Source organism: Leptonychotes weddellii, chromosome 2, assembly GCF_054177405.1.
Source record: "Leptonychotes weddellii isolate Sample4059 chromosome 2, ASM5417740v2, whole genome shotgun sequence".
Taxonomy (NCBI): domain Eukaryota; kingdom Metazoa; phylum Chordata; class Mammalia; order Carnivora; family Phocidae; genus Leptonychotes; species Leptonychotes weddellii.
The window spans coordinates 148,917,151-148,940,597 of record NC_138370.1 but is presented as its reverse complement, the minus strand read 5'-3'; the positions used below and the strand labels follow the sequence as shown (position 1 = coordinate 148,940,597).

The following is a 23,447-nucleotide window of genomic DNA, read 5'->3' as shown; positions in this document are numbered from 1 at the left end:
ACAAACACTGGTATAGCCCCATAAAGTATTATTATTTAGTCATTTACTATTTTTTAAGATAAATATATACTGATATGTTTATAATACAGTAGTGAAAAACAACACATACAAAGTGATCCCATTTTCTTTTCTTTTTTTTTTTTTTTTAAAGATTTATTTGAGAGAGAACACATGAGAGGGGGGAGGGTCAGAGGGAGAAGCAGACTCCCTGCCGAGCAGGGAGCCCGATGCGGGACTCGATCCAGGGACTCCAGGATCATGACCTGAGCCGAAAGCAGTCGCTTAACCAACTGAGCCACCCAGGCGCCCCAAAGTGATCCCATTTTCATAAGTGTATTTGAAATTAATTGTGCCAGGTTTCACCCTCCTATTAATGTCATACTTCTATTCTTAGTTAAATTATGGCCTAAGACAGAACTGGCTTAAATGTTAGTTATTAATTCCCCCCAAGTCATTTGTATCCTAAAAAAAAGATGCCTCACCTAACAGCCACCAAATCTAGGGGCACCTGGGTGGCTCATTTGGTTGAGGCTTCAACTCTGGATTTTGGCTCAGGTCATGATCCTATGGGTTGTGAGATCGAGCCCCAAATCGGCTCCATGCACAGTGGGGAGTCTGCTTGAGATCCTCTCCCCTTTCCCTCTCCCCCTGCCCCTCCCCCTACTCATAGACACACATGCTCACTCGCTCCCTAAAATAAATCTTTAAAAAAAAAAAATAGCCACCAAGTCTCTCAGCTATATTCAAAATGCAGGATCCATCTTCCTGCTCTCATTCTCACTTTACCATCAACACTGCCCAAAAAGCCACATTAAGAAACCTCCCAACTGCCTATGCTCTCTAGAGAATGCCAATGTCAAAGCCAAAAGGCCCAAAGCTTCCAAACCATAGGAAAGAATGGCTTCCTTCCTTCATTCAGAAGTTCCCAAAGCTGCCAACAGATGCAAAGAGATGCTAGAGAAAGGGTGAGGGGTTTGTGCTAGCAGCCTTGATGGTCCGGTTCGACCAGCCAAAAGTGCACTGTTACACATATGTTTGCCAAGAAAAAGGTCTGAAAGGTTTTGCACCAAGTTGTCAGTAATGGTTATCTTTTAGTATTCTCGAAGTTTTTTCTTATCTATGATTTTAAAATTTTCTTCAATGACCAGAGTTTGTTTGCGAGGCAAAAAAAATTTTTTTAAGTTAAAAAATGAAATATTTAAGTAGGAAATACATTATTGAGAACCATTTCCTTAAACAGCAAACTGTAAGAAAAATTTCCAACAAATATTCACAGTCATCAGTCCTCTAATTCTGCCCCCAATGCCAAGGTTCCTCCTGTCTCACCATTACTTACATTCCTGAAGACATTCTGTGTCTGTGCAGTAGGACTGGGACTGCCTCAACTACAATGAATAAGAAGAAAGGAAAGTTAGCCATTGGACTTAACCAAAAATGGATAATCTTTATTAGAAAAATCATGTTTTATTTTTTAATGAATGCTACCATAGTAGATATACTGTACCTTCAGAATCAAATACAAACACAGACTACATTGAAGAGCAGTCCAGCTTTGGGGGACTTTTTTCTACTCAAAATAATTTTCAAATATACTGTGATCTAGTATAATTCACTCATCTAAATTAAGGAATTAAAAAAAAATTACCTGTGACAGAAAGTCCTGCTGCACGTTTTAGACTTCTCGAAGGAAAAGCACTAAACTGTAGAGAAAGACTACTAGATAGAGAGTAAACTTTGTTAATGAGATTTTTTCTTCTCATTGACAATTAGAAGCAGATAGAGAAAAAACAGATTCTATTTGTAGAAAGTTCATCTTTGAAAGGGAGCAACATATTGTTTCCCCTTTTTGCTTATATCTGCATAAACAGTGGCTGGATAAATAAGAAACTAATAAAAATGGATACCACAGGGGTTGAGAGAGAATGGAGGAGTAGACTCTGACAGAGATGAAAGCTAAAGTTTTCAATGTCTAGCTTTTCACAAAATTTAATTTTGGAATGTGATTATCAATTTTAAAAAGAAAATTTAAAAAGAAAAAACCGATCTGTAAACATACATCATCCTTTTATATTCACCCTATGCTGAGGTATTTTAGGATGTTTAGAAATGATAATATGATAAATCTTAAAATAGAGATGACTATACAGTAAAGAGAATGAGGAGCATGCAACTTTCAAATCAGCCTTGTTACTATATAATAACACCCTCCCTCCATTACAGCAATAACTCATGACTTGCAGTTGCTTGGGAAAGCAACAACAGAGCCGTTGTGCCTAGCTGGTTAAGTATGAGCTCTGCAGAAAGACCTCCACTTCAAGTCTAAATCTGCAACTTTCTAGAGTTTCAAGGCCTTGGGCAAGGTCTTTAACACTTCTAAGCTTTAGTTTCCTCACCTGGTAAACGGGGATAATGTTACCTATATTTGAGTATTAGGGAGGATTAAAATAGATAATGCATGTGAAATGTAGTAACAACCCAAGGAATGTTAGCTATTATTACGACCGTGCCACACCAATTACAACCTTATCTAAACAATTACTGCAATTAACAACTACACAAATCATTTTGTAAATTGTTCTCTAAGATGACTGAACTTGCTTTGGTGTGTACCTCTAAAAGTCATCCTACTTGAATTAAAATGGGAAAACAGATCTTATGTAAAAATATGCTGTATATCCTAACCCTAAATATGAAAGGAATTAATCAAAAACCTCTTTAAAAATTATACATTCTATGGCCATTATCAAAAAGACAAAAAACAACAAGTGTTGGCGAGGATATGGAGAAAAGGGAGCCCTTGTGCACTGCTGGTGGGAGTGTAAATTGGTGCAGCCACTATGGAAAACAGTATGGAAGTTCCTCAAAAAATTAAAAATAGAATCACCATACGATTCAGCAATTCCACTTCTGGGTATTTATCTGAAGAAAAGGATACCAATTTGAAAATATATGCACCCCCCCCCACTTCACTGCAGCATTATTTATCAGAGCCAAGACATGGAAGCAATCTAAATGTCCATCAATGTACAAATGGATAAGGAAAATGTGGCAAATATATATACAATGGAGTATTATTCAGCCATTTAAAAAAAAAATGAAATCTTGCCATTTGCAACAACATGGATGGACCTTGAAGACATTAGGCTAAGTGAAGGAAGTCACAAACAAAAAGATAAATACTGTATGATCTCACTTATGTGTAGAATCTAAAAACAAAAAGCAAACAGAGCTTATGGATAAAGAGACCAGATTCAATTTACTTTGCCCAGATCCATCAGAGGAATCACTATGTGTGACAGCTCTAGCCTGATGAAATGTATTTCTTGAGTAATAAGCCTTGAATGTTAAAATGATTCCTTGATCCATGGGCTGCAGATTGGATGCTGTGTTAGCAGGCATGAAAACAACATTCATCTTGTTGTAGATCACCATCACAGCTCTTGAGTAACCAGGTGCACAGTCCATGAGCAGTAATGTTTTGAAAGGAATCTCTTTTTTCTGAGCAATAAGTCTCAGCGGTGGGTTTAAAATATTCAGTAAACCGTGTTGTGAACAGATGTGCTGTCATGCAGGCTTTGTTGTTCCATTTATAGATCACCAGCAGAATAATTCTTAAGAACCCTAGAATTTGGGGAACAGTAAATGACCACTAGCTTCAACTTGAAGTCACCACCTACATTAGCCTCTAATAAGACAGTCAGCTTGTCCTTTGAAGCCAGGCACTGACTTCTCCTCTCTGGCTAAGAAAAGCCCTAATTGGTGTCTTCTTCCAATAGAAGCTGTTTCATCTACATTGACAATCTACTGTTCAGTGTAGTTACCTTCATTGACTATCTTAGCTAGATCCTGGGTAACTTGCTGCAGCTTCCAGGTCAACACTAGGGGCTTTACTTTCCCTTGCACTTTTTGTTATAGAGAGGACTTCTTTCCTTAAAACTCATGAATCAACCTCTCTTAGCTTCAAACGTTTCTTCTGTAGCTTCTCCACCTCTTTCAGGCTTCGTGGAATTGAATAGAGTTAGGATCTTGCTCTGGATTAGGCTTTTGCTTAAGGGAAGATCGTGGCTGGTCGGTCTTCTATCCAGACCACTCAAACTTTCCCCATTATCGGCAATAAGGCTGTTTTGCTTTTTTATCATTCATGTGGTCACTGGAATAGAACTTTTTAATTTTCTTTCAAGAACTTTTCTTTTGCATTCACAGCTTGGCTAACCAGCACAAGAGGCCTAGCCTTCAGTCTATCTTGGTTTTTGACATGCCTTTCTCACTAAGCTTAATCATTTTTGGTTTTTAAAGTGTGAGATGTGGGACTCTTCCTTTCACTTGAACACTTAGAGGTCATCACAGGGTTATTCACTGACCCAATGTCAATACAGCTGTGTCTCAGGGAATAATGAGGACTGAGGAGAGGGAGAGAGATGGGGGGGTTGGGTGGCGGATAGCTAGTTGGTGTAGCCGTCAGAACACACAACATTTATGTATTAAGTTTGCCATCTTATATGGGTGCAATTCATGGTGCCCCCAAATCAATTATAATAGTAACATCAAAGACTACTGATCACAGATCATAATAAACATAACAATAATGATAAAGCTTGAAATATTACAAGAATTACCCAAATGTGACATAGAGACACGAAGTGAGCTAATGCAGATAGAAAAATGGTACTGGTAAGACCTGACTCAATGCAGGGTTGCTACAAACCTTCAATTTGTAAAAATGCAGTTTGTGCAAAGTGCAATAAAGTGCAATAAAATGAGGTATGCCTGTAGTTTAACTAAAACGTAGCCACACTCACTCATTTACATATTGTCTATGGCTGCTTTCACTACAACAGCTGAGGTGAGTATAGAGACATCAAGCCTAAAATATTTACTCCCTTGCCCTTAAATCACTGAACCTAGAAAATAACACATGGGATAAGAGAAAAAAACAAATATTTCTGTGTAGCTATATAAAAATGTTCATTTAGAAATGTGAGATGCTCCTGAATTACATCTACATACTAATAATACCACAACAATCATTTGTTCACTTACTCATTCAAAATATTTATCGAATGCCTACTCTATGCCAGGTATAGTTCTAGGTACTGAGGATATGGTATGAAAAAGACAAAGTTTCTATTGTTGCGGATCATACAGTCTTATGGGGAAGTCAGACAATTAACAAATATATCACAAAAATGTCAGAGAGCCTTGTAGAGAACAAAAACAGGATAGCATTATATCTAAATCAGGCAGCAGACAGAGGCAGTAACACTTAAGGGGCTATCTACATGATAGTGCAGCTCAAGGCGATGAGCATTCCGGGCATTCCAGGCAGAGTAAACAACTAGGAAAGGCGATGAGGAACCACAACGCTACTGAGGCTCGAGCAGAAGAGCCACATTACTTAGCTGTTGTATTGAACCCCAGAACCAAACGCTCTCTCTATATGCTCAAATCATCACAGTATGCTACTGATGTCATTTATCTGACTGCCTCCAACTCTTAGACATACCAATATGCAACAGATACCTATATGGTTCATCAATGTGGAACTGGAGTACTTTCTCATTATATAATATTTAAGATATATTTAAATAAAAATATTTTTAATATGTTAAAATTTACAAATTACTTTTAAAGTGATTTATTATAATTTAAATAACATTATACATATTACAATAAAAACATTATGAATACTTAGAAATTAATGTGGATTAACTCATTGCCCCGAGTATTCTTTTCTAGTCTTAAAATATGCACACTTTCACATAATTACACTTATGATAATAACAAATATTGAAAACTCTTATGTGGTAGGTACTATACTAAGAACTTTAACTTGTTGTGTTCTTTAATCCTCAACCAAGGGCTGGAGGCAGTTTCTCTTTATTTATTTATTTATTTGAGAGCGTGCGTGCACAGGGGGAGGGGAGACAGAAAGAGAGAGAGAGAATAAGTGGGGGGAGGAAGGGACAGAGGCAGGGGGAGAAGCAGGCTCCCTACTGGGAGCCCCATGTGGGGCTTGATCCCAGGACCCTGGAATCATGACCTGAGCCAAAGGCAGATGCTCAACTGACTGAGGCACCCAGGTGCCCCACGGGGGCAGGTTTTATTACTGCTATTTTACCAGTGGATGAAACCTGAGTTTGGGGAAGGTCAGCTAGCTACCCAGTACAAACTCCAAATTATACATTTTTTTTCTGAAGGCTAAATTCTTTTTTAAGATTTTATCTACCTATTTGAGAGAGCGAGTGAGCACTGGAGAGAGAGAGCAAGCACAAGTGGGTGGCAGAGGGAGAAGCAGGCTCCCCGCTCAGCAAGGAGCCTGATGTGGGGCTCAATTCCAGGACCCTGGGATTATGACCTGAGCTGAAGGCAGACGCTTAAATGAATGAGCCACCGAGACACCCTAAAGTCTAAATTCTTTTTTATTATTATTAACATATAATGTATTGTTTCAGGGGTACAGGTCTGTGATTCATCAGTCTTACACAATTCACAGCGCTCACCATAGTACATACTCTCCCCAGTGTCCATCACCCAGCCACGGCAACCTCCCAACACCCCTCCACTCCAGCAACCCTCAGTTTATTTCCTGAGATTAAGAGTCTCTTATGGTTTGTCTCCCTCTCTGGTTTCGTCTTGTTTCATTTTTCCCTCCCTTCCCCTATGATCCTCTGTCTTGTTTCTCAAAATCCTCATATCAGTGAGCTCATATGATACTTATCTTCCTCTGATTGACTTATTTTGCTTAGCATAATACCCTCTAGTTCCATCCACGTTATTGCAAATGGCAAGATTTCATTTTTTTTTTGATGGCTACATAATATTCCATTGTATATATATACCACATCTTCTTTATCCATTCATCTGTCGATGGACATCTTGGCTCTTTCCATATTTGGCTATTGTGGACATTGCTGCTATAAACATTGGGGTGCAGGTGCCCCTTAGGATCACTACATTTGTATCTTTGGGGTAAATTCCCAGTAGTGCAATTGCTGGGTCGTAGGGTAGCTCTATTTTCAACTTTTTAAGGAACCTCCAGACCGTTTTCCAGAGTGGCTGCAACAGCTTGCATTCCCACCACTTTAGGAGGGTTCCCCTTTCTCCGCAACCTCGCCAACATCTGTCATTTCCTGACCTGTTAATTTTAGCCCTTCTGACTGGTGTGAGGTGGTATCTCACTGAGGTTTTGATTTGTATTTCCCTGATGCCGAGTGATGTTGAGCACTTTTTCATATGTCTGTTGGCCGTTTGGATGTCTTCTTCGGAAAAATGTCTGTTCATGTCTTCTGCCCATTTCTTGATTGGATTAGTTTTCTTTGGGTGTTAAGTTTGATAAGTTCTTTATAGATTTTGGATACTAGCCCTTTATCTGATATGTCATTTGCAAATATCTTCTCCCATTCTGTCGGTTGTCTTTTGGTTTTGTTGACTGTTTCTTTTGCTGTGCAAAAGCTTTTTATCTCGATAAAGTCCCAACAGTTCATTTTTGCCCTTGCTTCCCTTGCCTTTATGTTTCTAGGAAGAAGCTGCTGCGGCTGAGGTCGAGTAGGTTGCTGCCTGTGTTCTCCTCTAGGATTTTGATGGACTCCTGTCACAATTTAGGTCTTTCATCCATTTTGAGTCTGTTTTTGTGTGTGGTATAAGGAAATGGTCCAGTTTCATTCTTCTGCATGTGGCTGTCCAGTTTTCCCAACACCATTTGTTGAAGAGACTCTCTTTTTTCCATTGGACATTCTTTCCTGCTTTGTCAAAGATTAGTTGACCATAGAGTTGAGGGTCCATTTCTGGGCTCTCTATTCTGTTCCATTGATCTATGTGTCTGTTTTTGTGCCAGTACCATACTGTCTTGATGATTACAGCTTTGTAATAGAGCTTGAAGTCCCGGAATGTGATGCCACCTAAAGTCTGAATTTTTTTTTTTAAGATTTTATTTATTTGACAGAGAGAGACACAGCGAGAAAGGGAACACAAGCGGGAGAGTGGGAGAGGGAGAATCAGGCTCCCCGCTGAGCAGGGAGCCTGATGTGGGGCTCGATCCCAGGACTCTGGGACCTTGACCTGAGCTGAAGGCAGACGCTTAACGACTGAGCCACCCAGGCGCCCCAAGTCTAAATTCTTAACGCAATTTCATTCTACTTCAATGTACAAAATTCTATTATCGTAACTTTAGTTAACATATCATTACATTCTCTCAAGCATAATACTGAATGGTTAATTGATGTACTGTATGATTGAACTGAAGCAAATTCAGACTAAAGTGAAAATAACTCTAGGTATAGTTATTAAATAGCCTCTAAGACCAACATAGCCAATGTTTTCCTTCTGTACTAAAAGAGAGGTCTCTTGAGGCGCCTGGCTGGCTCAGTCCATACAGCAAGTGACTCTTGATCATGGGATCGTGAGTTCGAGTCCCACATTGGGTATAGAAATTACTCAAAAAAAAAAAAGAAAGAAAAAAGTGCCATGGGAAGAAAGAGTAGGCTTCCCTTTAGGACTATGATTAAAAATGGTAATGTACTATCTGTCCTGCTATATAAGTTTTTAGAAAATTAATTAATTCACATATAATTGTTAAAAAGAGAAATGATGTCAGTTTAATGTGGAAGCCGTGTCAGTTCACAATAAGTGATTTTTCCTAGGTAAAGGCAGCCAGAAGAGTGGGAGGGAAGTGATTTTCAGCAGGAAAGGATAAACCCTTTGGCTCATGCTGTGCAGGCAGGAGCTCCTTCAGCTTTAGGAAAATTAAAAATGAGTGCCTGCGGGCATGTCCATGTGCACAAGTGCGCGCACACACACACACAACCAGGAATGAGAAGAATTTATTCATTGGGAGCCTGGCTGAGTGCAGCACTTCATCCCTAGTTCAAGCTGCAGAGCATCTTTGGGACATTCCACCAAGAGTTGTGGCTGGATCCTGCTCTTCTGGCTGCTCTTCTTTGAGTTCCTGGTGACACTCTTCATGTTCATAAGCAGGCAATGCTGCAGGCTCTGAATAATGAATGAGGTGCCAAAGTATCATGACCACGTTCCTAGTTCAACACTTAGTGTTTTTCCAAACCAGTGTTTTGGAATTCAGTGTTCAGATTCAAACAACTATGATGAATCAATTACAGTCTTTAAAAAATTAAAAAACCAGGGGCTCCTGGGTGGCTCGGTCGTTAAGCGTCTGCCTTCAGCTCAGGTCATGATCCCAGGGTTCTGAGATCGAGCCCTGCGTCGGGCTCCTTGCTCAGCGGGGAGCCTGCTTCTCCCTTTCCCTCTGCCTGCCGCTCCCCCTGCTCATGTTCTCTCTCTCTGTCAAATAAAAAATCTTTAAAAAATTCAAAAACCACATATTACAAGAGAATTCCACTGTTTTGATGGAACTCTTTAAACAAAGGCCCAATTTACAATACATCTCAGTTTTCTCTTGACTTATTTGGAGAATACACTGGTACTATTGATGCTAATTTTGGCTACTCCAACAGGAAACTATTTGTGAAAACAAACAGAAGAAAACCAAGGATAATATGTGAAGGAAATAGAAATGTCAGTATCTATACGATGGTCATAGACTTCAAATATTTTCTGCATTACGATGAGGGGACTATCTATGGCGAATAGTTGCTGTCCAGGTAAACTTTTATGTTAACACTGATACCAGGATCCCAGAAAAGAAATAAAAGTAGATTTAGATCTCTCCACCTAACTAGGATGGTCATGGGAAGTTCTTTTTTTTTTTTTTTTTAAAGATTTTATTTATTTATTTGACAGAGAGAGAGACAGCAAGAGAGGGAACACAAGCAGGCGGAGTGGGAGAGGGAGAAGCAGGCCTCCCGCCGAGCAGAGAGCCCGATACGGGGCTCGATCCCAGGACCCTGGGCTCATGACCTGGGCCGAAGGCAGACGCTTAACGACTGAGCCACCCTGGTGCCCCGGTCATGGAAAGTTCTTGAAGTGAGTTAGCTTCAAAATCACAGAGACAGCACAGTATGAGTAGAATAATTTCTTCATTGGGGGAAAAAGGCAGAAAACAGAGATTAAAAGAGACTGAAAGAATAAAAGAGATCACCTGGCACAGAGATTTCGTGTTAGGGAATATTGAAGAATCTAAAATAGTTTGTTAGGATATCCCAGAAGCCTAAGAGAAAACCTTGGCTGTCAGAGGCCTATGGGAAAAATGTACAACAAAGAGAAGACTCTAACGACAAAAAGAAGATAAATGGATCTTCTACGAGGAATCTTACTTTGGAAAAAATTATTGAAAAGAATTATAAATGTACCTGTTATGGAGACTGAATGTTTGTGCCCAAACTTCATATGCTGAAGCCCTAACTCCCCAGTGTGATGGTATTTCAAAACAGGGCCTTTGGGAAGTAATTAGGTTTAAAGGAGGTCATAAGGGTGAAGCCCCCATGATGGTACTAGTGCCCTAGAAGAAGAGACCAGAGCCCTCATTCTCTCCATGCCATGTGAGGATACAGCAAGAAGTCAACTGTCTGCCAACCAAGTAGAGAGTTATCACCAGACACCAAGTCTGCCTGCACTTGATCTTGGACTTTCAAGACTCCCAAATTGTGAGAAATAAATGTTTGCTGTTTAAGTCCCGTTTGTGGTATTTTGCTATAGTGGCCCGACCTAAGACAGTACGTAAACAAGAACTTATTTGCTATTTTTCTATGTCTGCTCAAGAACCTCCCATATATTGGAAGTACCCTCCTTTTCCATGGACAGGAGCTGCCTATGCACTGGTAAATAGAACAGTGGTTAAAAGTGAAGCTTTAAAGTCAGAGGTATCTGGGTTCAAATTCTGTGTCTGTTACTTTCTATAAAGTTTCAAACTATAAAAGACATAAATATAACCTATTGATGTCACTGGGCTGCTTGGTTCCTGTCCCAGATACACCAAAGAATTAGAGACCCCAGACCAGAATGGGGAGATAGAGTTTAGTGAGTAGATACCAAGTATATATAATACATTTTCAAGAGAGAAAGCAGGTCACTGCTGGAGGAAGAGTGGCAATGGCCCCAAGAAGCTCTAGCTGCATCCTTCTAAGCCTGCTTTTTGTATATGTAAATTTGGCTTTGATTGACATTTTTGATTGACAGCTGGTGGTTATAACATTTTGGCTTCTGCGCATCTGCATATCCATGATGCATTCTGTTATAACTGTATTTACTTATGTATTGTATATTTATGAGTTTCTAATGAGTTTTTGCCTGGACCTTAGGACAAGCTGCACCTTTTGTATGCCTGCTCAGCTCTTGGAAGTCCCCTTGTGGCTTCTGAGCCAGCTCTGTGGCTAGGCCTTTCCTGTTCTGTTAGCCCTTGGAGGTGGCTTTGAAGGTGTGGCTGTTAACCCTCAGGGATGGCTTTGAGGATGTAGTCAGCATCTGCTTTATCCCTCCTTGTTCATGCCTAACTACCTACCTCACATCATGAACCTTAAGGCATTGTGAGGATTAAATGATATAATTAAACATATATAAAATTAAATATGTATATTAAAAACCCAGTTCATGGCCCACAGGATTTTTTTTTTTTAAGATTTTATTTATTTGAGAGAGAGAATGAGAGAGAGAGAGAGAGAGAGAGCACAAGAGGGGGGAGGGTCAGAGGGAGAAGCAGACTCCCTGCTAAGCAGGGAGCCCGATGTGGGACTCAATCCCAGGACTCCAGGATCATGACCTGAGCCAAAGGCAGTCGCTTAACCAACTGAGCCAACCAGGCGCCCCAGGATGTTTTTAGATCATAGCATCATAGCAATAATATACAGACAAGAGAGAAAAAGTCCTTTTAATATTAAACAGGGCTGCCTGTGAAATAAGCACGATCAAATTTATCAGTACTTTTTTTTTAAAAATGAAATTCTAAAACCAACAACAAAAAAGTACTTTCAAAGCAATGACTAAACAGTTGGGTCAATGTCTTCTCTAGCCAGACCTCACACAGCTCACAGTTGTAAGGCTGGCTTGAAAATCTCTGAGCAGTGAGATTCCTGTGGCTTTCCTCAAAACATAAATACAGAACATTTCTTATATTCTAATGTGATTCAGTAATGTTCTAGTAGTTCTTAGGGATAGAGTAGTGACCAAAATGGACAAAATCCCACCACACAATAACTCTTTGTTAACATTCTGGTTAATATATTCCAGACATACATATTTGTAATATAGTTGATCTCTGAACAACACAGTGGTTAGGGATGTTGACCCCCTGTCAAAAATTCGTGTATAAGTTTTGACTCCCCCAAAACTTAACTTCTAATAGATGACTGTTGACTGAAAGCCTTACTGATAACAGTTGATTAACACATATTTTGTATGCTATATGTATCATATACTGTATTATAATAAAGCAAGCCAGAGAAAAGAAAACGTTATTAAGATAATCTATAGGGCGCCTGGGTGGCTCAGTTGGTTAAGCGACTGCCTTCGGCTCAGGTCATGATCCTGGAGTCCCTGGATCGAGTCCCGCATCGGGCTCCCTGCTCGTCAGGGAGCCTGCTTCTGCCTCTGACCCTCCCCCCTCTCATGTGCTCTCTCTCTCTCTCAAATAAATAAATAAATAAAAATTTAAAAAAAAAAAAAAAAAGGGGCGCCTGGGTGGCTCAGATGGTTAAGTGTCTGCCTTCGGCTAAGGTCATGATCCCAGCGTCCTGGGATCGAGTCCCGCATCGGGCTCCCTGCTCCTTGGGAGCCTGCTTCTCCCTCTGCCTCTCTCTCTCTCTCTGTCTCTCATGAATAAATAAATAAAATCTTTTAAAAAAAAAAAAAAAGATAATCATAAGAGAAAATACAGTACCATACTGTATCTATCCAAAAAAACCCTGTGTATATGTGGACCCACACAGTACAAACCCGTGTTGTTCAAGGGTCAACTACATATATGTATGAATATATGTGTGTGTGTGTGTATATACATACATATATAATTTTACGAAAGAGAACCCTCTCCATCTTATTTTGCTATCTTTTTGCCATACTCAACAACTAGTCACAAAATTTTTTTTTTAAAGATTTTATTTATTTATTTGACACAGGGAGACACAGCAAGAGAGGGAACACAGCAGGGGGAGAGGGAGAAGCAGGCTTCCCGCCGAGCAGGGAGCCCAATGCAGGGCTTAATCCCAGAACCCTGGGATCATGACCTGAGCCGAAGGCAGACGCTTAATGACTGAGCCACCCAGGCACCCCACAAATCTTTTTTTTTTTTAAGATTTATTTATTTATTTATTTGAGAGAGAGAGAGAGCACACGCATGGGAGAGAGGGCGAGAGAGAGAGAAAGAGAGTAAGAGAGAGAAGCAGACTCCCTGCTGAGTGTGGGGATCCATCCTAGGATCCTGAGATCATGACCTGAGCTGAAACCAAGAGTTAGATACTTAACCAACTGAGCCACCAAGGCGCCCCTAGTCACAAATCTTTTAATGCCCAAAACCAGCTCTACATAACTTTAAATGTTGCATAGCAGTCCATTTAATTACATCATTTCCAAATTTGTACATGAAAAACAATGCTGCAGTGAACATTCCTATAAATACATTTTTACCCATTTAATTAATCTCTTTAGGATAAGGAGAGGAATTGTTAAAATAAAGGTATACACATTTTAAGTTTTCATACACATTGCCAAATTACAGGAGGGATATTTTAAAGAAATGACAAAATACAAACAAAGAACATTTAATTCAAATATTCCTACATAATCACACCACTGCAGAAGTCCAATGTTCCAACTGGAGATCAGCTAGAACCTAGTATTTGATCACACTTAGTTCTTTTTTTTTTTTTTTAAGATTTTATTTATTTGAGAGAGCGCAAGAAGAGGAAGGAGAAGGGTCAGAGGGAGCAGCAGACTCCCCACTGAGCAGGTAGCACGATGCAGGGCTCGATCCCAGGACCCTGGTACCATGACCTGAGCCAAAGGCAGACGTTTAACCAACTGAGCCACCCAAGCGCTCCTGATCACAATTAGTTCTTAATGACTAAGTAGCATCTCTACATATTTTCCTATAACATTACCAAAAATAACTTGCAGCAACCACAATAATCCATGCACCTTTTAATCTCCAAGACTTCAAATAACTGGGTTAAAGGCAAGTCTGAATATTTTGAAAATATTTTTTAAACGTCTAACACTAACAGGTTGGGTTACTTTGCCCAAATGATACTTTCTCCAATCCTAGAAAATATCTTCTGATTTTGAGTTTAATTAATTTATTGAACCCAAACTCAACACACAATTTAAGGCCCCTGATAAGAGAACAGTATAATTCATATGCTACACCCTTATGGTACAAGCGATTTTGATTTTATACATATACAAGGATATATACATATATATACATAGATATATATATGTATATTTATCTGTAAAGATATATAAATGCATAGATGTGACTGGGAAGTCCACAAGCTAAACGCAATCTCTAGCCAAGCAAGCAATAGTGATCATGGGGTCAGAGAGGTGAGGGGTAGGCCACAGGAAGTTGCCAAAGTCAAAAGACTTTGACTTTTTGCTCTATTTTTCTACATTATTTCAAGTGTTCACAATTTAAATATTTACATCTTACTCGTGCTTCTAAAAGAGAAAATTCCAATACCATTACACTGTTAAAAATGCTGAAATCTTAATCCCTAATGTGCTAGTATTTGGAGGTGGGGACTTTCAGAGGTGATTAGGTCATAAGGATAGAGTCCTTATGAATAGGACAGATGCCCGTTTTTTTTTTTAATTTTTTTATTTTTTTTAATTTGGGAGTCTGCTTGAGATTCTCTCTCACTCTCTCTCTCTCTGCCCTTCCCGGCTGCGCTCACACGTGCATGTGCTCTCTCTCTCAAATAAATAAATAAATCTTAAAAAAAAGATAGGGGCACCTGGTGGCTCAGTCGGTTAAACATCTGACTTCCACTCAGGTCATGATCTCAGGGTCCTGGGATTGAGCCCTACTAAGGGCCCACTACTCAGCAGAGAGTCTTCTTGTCCCTCTCCCTCTGCCCCTCCCCCCACTCATGCTCGCTCTCTCTCTCTCTCAAATAAATAAGTTCTTAAAAAAAAAAAAAGGATATCAACAAAAAAATTTAATAAAGAGGGCATCTGCCTGGCTCAGTCGGTAGAGCATGTGGCTCTTAATCTCAGGGTGGTGAATTCGAGCCCCACACTGGGCATGGAGCCTACTTAAAATAAAAATTTTAAAAAGGGGCGCCTGGGTGGCTCAGTTGGTTAGGTGTCTTCTCCCTCTCCCTCTGCCTGCTGCTGCACCTGCTTGTGCTCTCTGTCAAATAAATAAACAAAATCTTTAAAAAAAAATTAAAAACCAAAAAGTATAACAGAAGTGCTGTATGCAACTTTTTAGGCCAGGTCTTAAGAAGCATGCAGCTGGGGCGCCTGGATGGCTCAGGCAGTAGAGCGTGCAACTCTTGATCCTAGGGTTGTGAATTCAAGCCCCATGTTGGGTGTAGGGATTACTTAAGGAAATTAAAAAAAAAAAAAAAAAAGTATCCACCTGTTGCCTGGTTCTCTCCCTCCCCCATCCTCCTCCCTTGCGATGGATACTCAACCTTGGAACCAAGCCACCATGCTGTGAGGAAGCCAAGCAGCCACATGAAAAAGCCATATGTAGGTGTTCTGACTGACAGCACTAGGTAGGGTTTCAGTCATCTACCAGTATCAACTGCCAGACAGTGAGGAAGTGAGCCTCCAGATGCTTCCTGCTCCCAGCCTCTGAGTCTTACAGCTAAGAACCCAGACATGAAGCAGCACACAAGTCATCTCCACGATGCCCTGTATAAACTTCAGACACACAGTTTGTCAGCTTAATAAAAGGTTGTTTTATGCCACCAAGTTCTGGACTAATTTGCTATGCTGATATACAGCTGGAATAATATAAAAGAAACAGTTAATAGTTCATATTCAGTAAAGAAGCAATGAGGGGTTGGAGAATATAGGGAGATTTTTACTTTCTCTTTTGATACTTAGTATACTGCTTGAGTTATTGAATTAAATATACTGACATGCAATTACCATTTTATCTTTTAAATAAAGCATAACCTCACTTCCTAATTGGTAAAGTGAATTATACCTCTAATCACAGAAGGACTAACTAGTCTTCCAGTGCCTGGATGATACTGATAAAAAGTATTAAGATTTGAAAGAAAAAAAGTTGACAAAAATGTCCTTTACTGACTAAAATAAAACCCAAAAGTTAATCAGATGATTAAAAAGGCTTTGTACCCACATGTAAAATGCTAAATATTATTATTAAATTGGGGAAATATATATATAAAAATACACACACACCACAGTATCTTAATACGTATTTGTTAGAAAGATCTGGGAAGATGCATACCAAATTCATTTAGGGAGGGGCGCCTGGGTGGCTCAGTTGGTTAAGCGACTGCCTTCGGCTCAGGTCATGATCCTGGAGTCCCTGGATCGAGTCCCGCGTTGGGCTCCCTGCTCAGCGGGGAGTCTGCTTCTCCCTCTGACCCTCTCATCCTCTCTCTATCTCATTCTCTCTCTCAAATAAATAAAAATCTTTAAAAAAAAAAAAATTCAAAATACATGTTCACACTTTGCTCAATTAAGAATCATGGGTCAGGGCGCCTGAGTGGCTCAGTTGGTTAAGCGACTGCCTTCGGCTCAGGTCATGATCCTGGAGTCCCGGGATCGAGTACCGCATCGGGCTCCCTGCTCAGCGGGGAGTCTGCTTCTCCCTCTGACCCTCCTCCCTCTCATGCTCTCTGTCTCTCATTCTCTCTCTCTCAAATAAATAAATAAAATCTTTAAAAAAAAAAAAATTCATTTAGGGAAGTACAGAATAAGCCTGATACAGGGAAGTGAGTGATGAGAGTTTAATCTTACTTTTAATGTACTGATTTTTTTTTTGAAAGAACATATTCATGTATTTCAATAACTAAATATTTTACAATTTAATTTTACAATTAAAATAAATAAGAAAAGATAATAGCAGCAGCTATATTTGCTAGGTGGAGAGGTTTCTCAAGAAATTTTTCAGGCACACATATTTTTCTTCCGGGAAAAAGGCCAATCTTAATGTGACTTATTTAAGTACAGTGAACATTAGCCACAATTTATAGGGCCTTTGGGCCTATAAAGAGGAATCTGACCAAGGATCTCCCAGATCACATGCTTATAGTACTTTAATATGAAAATAATTTAAGTAAATTAAAAATGTAGAAGTTTCAGTTCACTGTTTAGAGCTGAAATATAGAGCTCAACAAACCAAAAAAAAAAAGGGGGGGGGGATTATCTGCATTCCAAATCTTAGGTTACAACAGAGAACAGGAAAAACACAGAGCATAATCCAAGTTCACATTACTAAATCTATCTGTTCGTTCTTTCTGGAACTCCTATCATTAATAAAAGAAACTTTATGCCAAGAGACAGCCAGTCAAGGAGAACAGAAGAAGGAGGTGGCAAGAGAGCAAAAGAGAGTGAAGCCAGAATAATTCTGCAAATGGCTTCAATGGGAATGGAAAAAGTCCCTCTGCAGGCCATTTTTATTGTTTAAAAGAAATATTAGTCACTAAAGAAAAAAAAAAAAAAAACTAAACCCAAAAACAACTAAATACAGTAGTTATAAGGAAGTGGTTTTTTTTTTTTTTAATACTAACCTCACAAGGGACACACACACAAAATACCAAACAACTTAAAAAAATGATTTATAGGATACCTGAGTGGCTGAGCTGGTTAAGCATCCGACTCTTGATTTTGGCTCAGATCATTATCTCAGAATCATAAGATCGAGCCCCGCATTGGGCTCTGTGCTCAGCACAGAGTATGCTTGTCCCTCTCCCTCTGGTCCTCCTCCTACTCCTGCATTTTCTATCTCTCTCAAATCAATCAATCAATAGAAAATGATTTATAATTAGATTACAATTTTGTGTTGCCATCTTTCTACACATGTAGTAGTATTCTACTACTATGTCAAAAAAAATCCGTATTTATCCCCGGGCATATTCCCGTATTAAATCAAGTAATGAAACATAGAATAACTTGATAAAGATATCTGATTTTAATTGAAAGGAACTCACTGTATATTCTTATCCACTTCTTTGGGTCTTATCAGCCAGTATTTAATGAGTAAAGCACTAATTAGAATAGGATAGAAATAGACTATAGTGTCAGATAATGCCTCTATTTATTAATGTTTTTCTGAACATTCCTGAGACAAATAGAAACATATATGCACCTAGCAAAATACAACTGTGTTAGGAACATGTGTGTAACTCAATGATGTAATTAAATCATTGGAAGGAGACATGCCAAATGAGTAAGCAAAGCTTTGTCATGAGCACCCCAAAATGGGCATTCTTTGTACTGCAGTCTTATCAACCTTATACTTAAATTCTGTTTATAATGTATCATCTAAAACACTCCTATAATGCAATCAGAAATACAGTCATTTGCTTTAAAGTCAATAGTGTAGACAGATAATAAAATGAATGAAAATCAGATTTATATTCCTTGTACTAGTAGAGCTTAGCAGTTAAAGAATCAAAACTTACATAAGCACTGATGAGGCAATAGTAAAGAATCTGAATTGCTGCTTGTGTCCATTTTGCCTTAAGAGACATACAAGTTTTTTCTATTTTTTTAAAAGGTTTTGTTTATTTATTTGAGAGAGAAAGAGAGCAGTTGGGGGGGGCAGAGGAAGAGGGACAAGCAGACTCCCCGCTGAGCAGGGAGCCCAGTGCAGGGCTCAATTCCAGAACCTGGAGATCATGACCTGAGTGGAAATCAGATGTTTAACTGACTGAGCCACCTGGTCGCTGCTAGCTTTTTCTATTTTAATATATATTTTTTAAAGCTGATGAGAAAAAATTCTACCAATTTAGAAATCAAGGAATGTAAGAACAGAAAAAAAGTCTTGTTAGAATTATTGGAAAGCTAAACATCATAGAATATATTTTCTTTTCAGATCATGTAACAACAGCGCATTCAAAAGTTTTATTCCTCAGTGAAAAAAAGTCTGTCCTAATTATTGTGTATTATTTTACTGCTTATAATGTCTTTGAAGTAGCTTACAAAGTTTTGTTTTTAGGGGCACCCAGGTGGCTCAGTCAGTTAAGCCACTGACTCTTGATTCTGGCTCAAGTCATGATCTCAGTGTCATGGGCTCAAGCCCCACAGCAGGCTCCTAGCTCAGCAGGTAGTCTGCTAAAGACTCTCTCTCCCTCACCCTCTGCCCCTCCCACAGCGGCAGCTCTCTCTCTCAAATAAATAAATCTTTAAAAAAAAAAATTATTTTTAAGGTTAATTATTTGACTAGGTAATGCATTCACATAGTTTTAAAATGTGAAAATACAATGAAGAATCTCCCTTACTGCTTTCTCCTACCCCCCTAAGGTCCCCTTGATCACAAATATATTTAAAGGTGCTTGAAGGAGACCAACAGGCAGTAGAACTGAGCATGGCACTAAAGAAACAACCCAGTACCTAGAGCTAAGCTGCCAGGGTTGAATATGCCTCTACCACTCTCTGGTCAGCTCTGACACCTGGGAAAAGTGACTTAACCTCTCTGTGCCTCAGTTTCCTCATTTGTAAAAGGAAAATTTACATCAGAGACTTTCTATGGGCTTAAACTAGTATCTAGACTAGCTTCAAATTCTCCTCAATGTAACCATTATTATGAGCCTGAGGTAGATCCCCTGGAAACCATTTCTATGTATTTACAAACATATTATACTGACCTACACACATACCTCCCACACACACTCTCATACTCCAACCTGCAAAGGCATTTCTATGGCTTTCACTATCATTTCTCAGATACTTCTAAAATGTTTCTTCTTCTAATAGTTTGTGTGCTCTCTCCCAAAAAAAGCAGTTCCTATCCCTTCCTACCCATTTCCCCTCCCACAGAGGCAACCATTTTTAAATTTTAGATGAGTATTTTAGTATTTACCTCCATGTCTTTATATATAAATATGCATCATTGCTACTTCTTGATTTTTCAGTTTTAAGCAATATCCACTGATTCACCAGTATAAAATATGAAGACCTAGTTCTCTCTTTTCTGCACAAACCACACATGTGCACTCTTGCCATCTCCTAATAGTTATATCATAAATTTGTTTAGCTCAATAGTCAGTTTTAACATTATGACTATGCAAATGATCTTCACAGTTGAATCATGTAGTGAACTCTACTTATTTTTCTTTTCTGTACTATTTTCTGTACTTCGTTATTCTTTTTTTTCCCCACTTACTTGGTTTCCTATGACTTTTGACAACTTGTTTTCATTTTTCTAGATCACAAGATGCCTAGACTTACCAGGTATTCTATCAATTCATCTTTCTGAAAAAAAACTCTGCTAGAGCCTTGTGATACCCTCTCAATGAAACCAGCCGTCTTGTGGTCCTGGTGCGCAGCTATCACCTTGGGATCTCTGTTCACCATTATCCTGAAGTTACTTTTGCTTCTTGCATGTGCCGGATCTCCTGCTTTCTACACTCAAGTCTTATTCTTCTTCCTGGGTTTATGCCTTCTTTTTGGTGAAAAATAGTTCATCCTCTAGTAACTATCTAAGAAATGGTACATGAGGTGGCATTTTTGAAGACTCCCTCCTATTTGACCAATACTTTGGTTGAATACAGAACGCTGGAGTTGTAATAATTTCCCTTCAGAACTTAACATCTTTGTGCCAATCTGCTGCTGAAAAGTCTAAAGTCTATTTATACTCTTGATCCTTTATATGTGACCTGTATTTTCCAAGAACAGCAAGAAGGCCAGAATTGTTAGAACAAAGTGAGCAAAGGGAAAAGAGTGGGGTAGAGGGGGGACAGATCATGTAGGGCTATGTAAATTGTGTTTTGTTGGGTTTTTTTTTCACTCTAAGTGTTGTGCAGAGCTACTGTAGGATTTTGAGGAGAACATTATCTGATATATCAAAAATAGATCACTTCAGCTGCTGTAGTGAGAACTAAACTTGAAGAAAGTGGGGCATGACAGGAGGGTAGAAGCAAGGAGACTCATACGGAGGCTAATTTCAATAATCCATGCAAGAGGGCGCCTGGGTGGCTCAGTCAGTTAAGCGACTGCCTTCGGCTCAGGTCATGATCCTGGAGTCCCGGGATCGAGTCCCACATCGGGCTCCCTGCTCAGCGGGGAGTCTGCTTCTCCCTCTCCCGTTCCCCCCTCTTGTGCTCTTTCTCTTTCTCACTCTCTCTCTCAAATAAATAAATAAAATCTTAAAAAAAAAAAACAAAAAAAACAAAAAAAAAAATAATCCATGCAAGAGCTGATGGTAGACTAGACCACGAGGTTACACTGGAATTGTAAGAAATGTTTGGATTCTGGATATATTTTCAAGGTTGAGCCAAAAGGATTTGTTTCTGCATTAGCTATGAGGTTGAAAGAGTAAAAACTGACATAAAAGGTATTGCCTAAGTAACCAGAATAATAGAGTGAATAGAGAAGACAAGGAAGTTTAAGCTTGACGGCAAGAAAGAAAGTTTGGTAATGCACACATTAAATGTAAGATGCCTACGATTTATCTAGATAGAGATGTTGCATCAACACCTGGACATCTAAAATTCTGGAATTCGGAAGCAAGCAGCATCTTGGCTGCTCTTGTTCTACGCCATGACTTTGGCTCTTTCTTGTTTTGGCACTTACCCTTCCTTTGATCCTATTCATTTTCTGTGCCAGGTTCTCCCATGTGAGCCACATAATATCCTTTTAATATGTCTTTTTCTACATAACTCAGAACTTCTATAACCTATAATAAAGAACTTTAACTGATACTATTACTAAATTAGGGGAAAAAAGTTAATTTTAAATTGTGAATGAATACATTATTAAAACAGAAAGGAAATAATGGTGAAATCTTAACTGCTCCTACGCTGAATATATCCTTTGGCAAAGCCCATCTATTTCCACAGAACAGGCAAAACGAATCTGTACCGCAGCATACAACTAATGAGCAAACCATAAATAATCATTAAAATCCTCAAGTTTCCCCAGGTTTTTACTTGCTTTTAGCACTTTAAATCCTCAGGAATTGATAATACTCTAACCTACAAGAAAATCCTATTTGATTATACGAGGTAAAAAATAACAAAAATTCCAAATTAGTACCTAAAATTAATGAGATGCTACTCTATTGCAAGGATGAATTAAATGTCCATTTTTAGAAAGATGGGAATAAATTTCTGCTCCATCATCATACTGTAATACATTACTGTATCCATGAGTGTCCTGAACATGCAGACATCTAAATTCTGGTGGCTATAACTAATACACAAAAATTATACCCTCAGATAAACTGTTTTTAAAATATAGGCTGGGGAGTTAGACTTTCAAAGAGTAATAAGATAAAGGTACTAAAAAGTGTAAGAGCAGAAGATAATGAATGAGAGGTAGAAAAGCCTAACATATTATAAGCTGACAATATTTAAATGAAAAAAAGATAGTTTAAAATCTTTTTCTGATTATAAGATATATTATCACAGAAAATACAGAAAACTATAAAAAAAAAGTCTCCCCTTATATTCTACAATCCAGAGATAAACAGTTAACATTTTCACGTATTTTCTTCAAGTCTTTTTTTTCCTGTGTGCACATATAGATGGTGTGTGTAGGTACCGAAAAGCAAGACCGTACTAAATGCGATTTCTGTATCTTGTTTTTTATTCATTTCATATATGAATTTCCCTTATTATATATTCTTTTTTTTTTTTTTAATTTTTATTTATTTATTTGACAGAGAGAGAGACAGCGAGAGAGGGAACACAAGCAGGGGGAGAGGGAGAGGGAGGATCAGGCTTCCCGCTGAACAGGGAGCCCAATGCGGGGCTCGATCCCAGGACTCTGGGATCATGACCTGAGCTGAAGGCAGACACTTAATGACTGAGGCACCCAGGCGCCCTATTATATATGCTTTAAAGACGTAATTATTTTAAACATCTGTATAAAATTCCATCATATGAACATACCATGATATAACCACTGCCCTACTGGTAGGCAATTAGGTTTGTTTATAACTATTCACTACTAGAAATAATACTACAATAAAGAGTATTACACATTACTGAATTTAGAGAAATTAGACCTTACTTCTGAATTTCTGAAATTAGAGATCTTTTTTTTTTTTTTTTAAGGATTTTATTTATTTGACAGAGAGAGACACAGAGAGAGAGGGAACACAAGCAGGGGGAGTGGGAGAGGGAGAAGCAGGCTTCCTGAGGAGCAGGGAGTCCAATGCAGAGCTCGATCCCAGGACCCTGGGATCACGACCTGAGCCAAAGGCAGACACTTAATGACTAAGGCACCCAGGTGCCCCTGAAATTAGAGATGTTATTTCAAAAGATACTCTTTCAGGAAAAAAAAAAAAAAAAACGTTTTGAGAAAGCACTTAAAAGCTACAAGGTAGAAATGGCCCCAAAATGCTGCTTGATTTGGAGTTTAAATAAAAGAAGAAATAAAAATTATAAAGCACA

General features: G+C 38.8%; 2 protein-coding genes across 3 annotated transcripts in view; one reads left to right on the top strand and one right to left on the bottom strand.

Moving 5' to 3' along the window:
• SMIM14 (small integral membrane protein 14) overlaps positions 1-20,406 on the bottom strand; it is a 40,368-nt gene extending 19,962 nt beyond the window's left edge. The window contains exons 1-2 of the mRNA XM_081813166.1: positions 20,281-20,406; positions 1,337-1,385 (exon numbers count right to left, since the gene is read on the bottom strand). Coding sequence (XP_081669292.1) covers positions 1,337-1,385; positions 20,281-20,406 — 175 coding nt within the window. The remainder of the gene's footprint in view (positions 1-1,336; positions 1,386-20,280) is intronic.
• LIAS (lipoic acid synthetase) overlaps positions 1-23,447 on the top strand; it is a 164,511-nt gene that overhangs the window by 91,192 nt on the left and 49,872 nt on the right. The window lies entirely within an intron of this gene.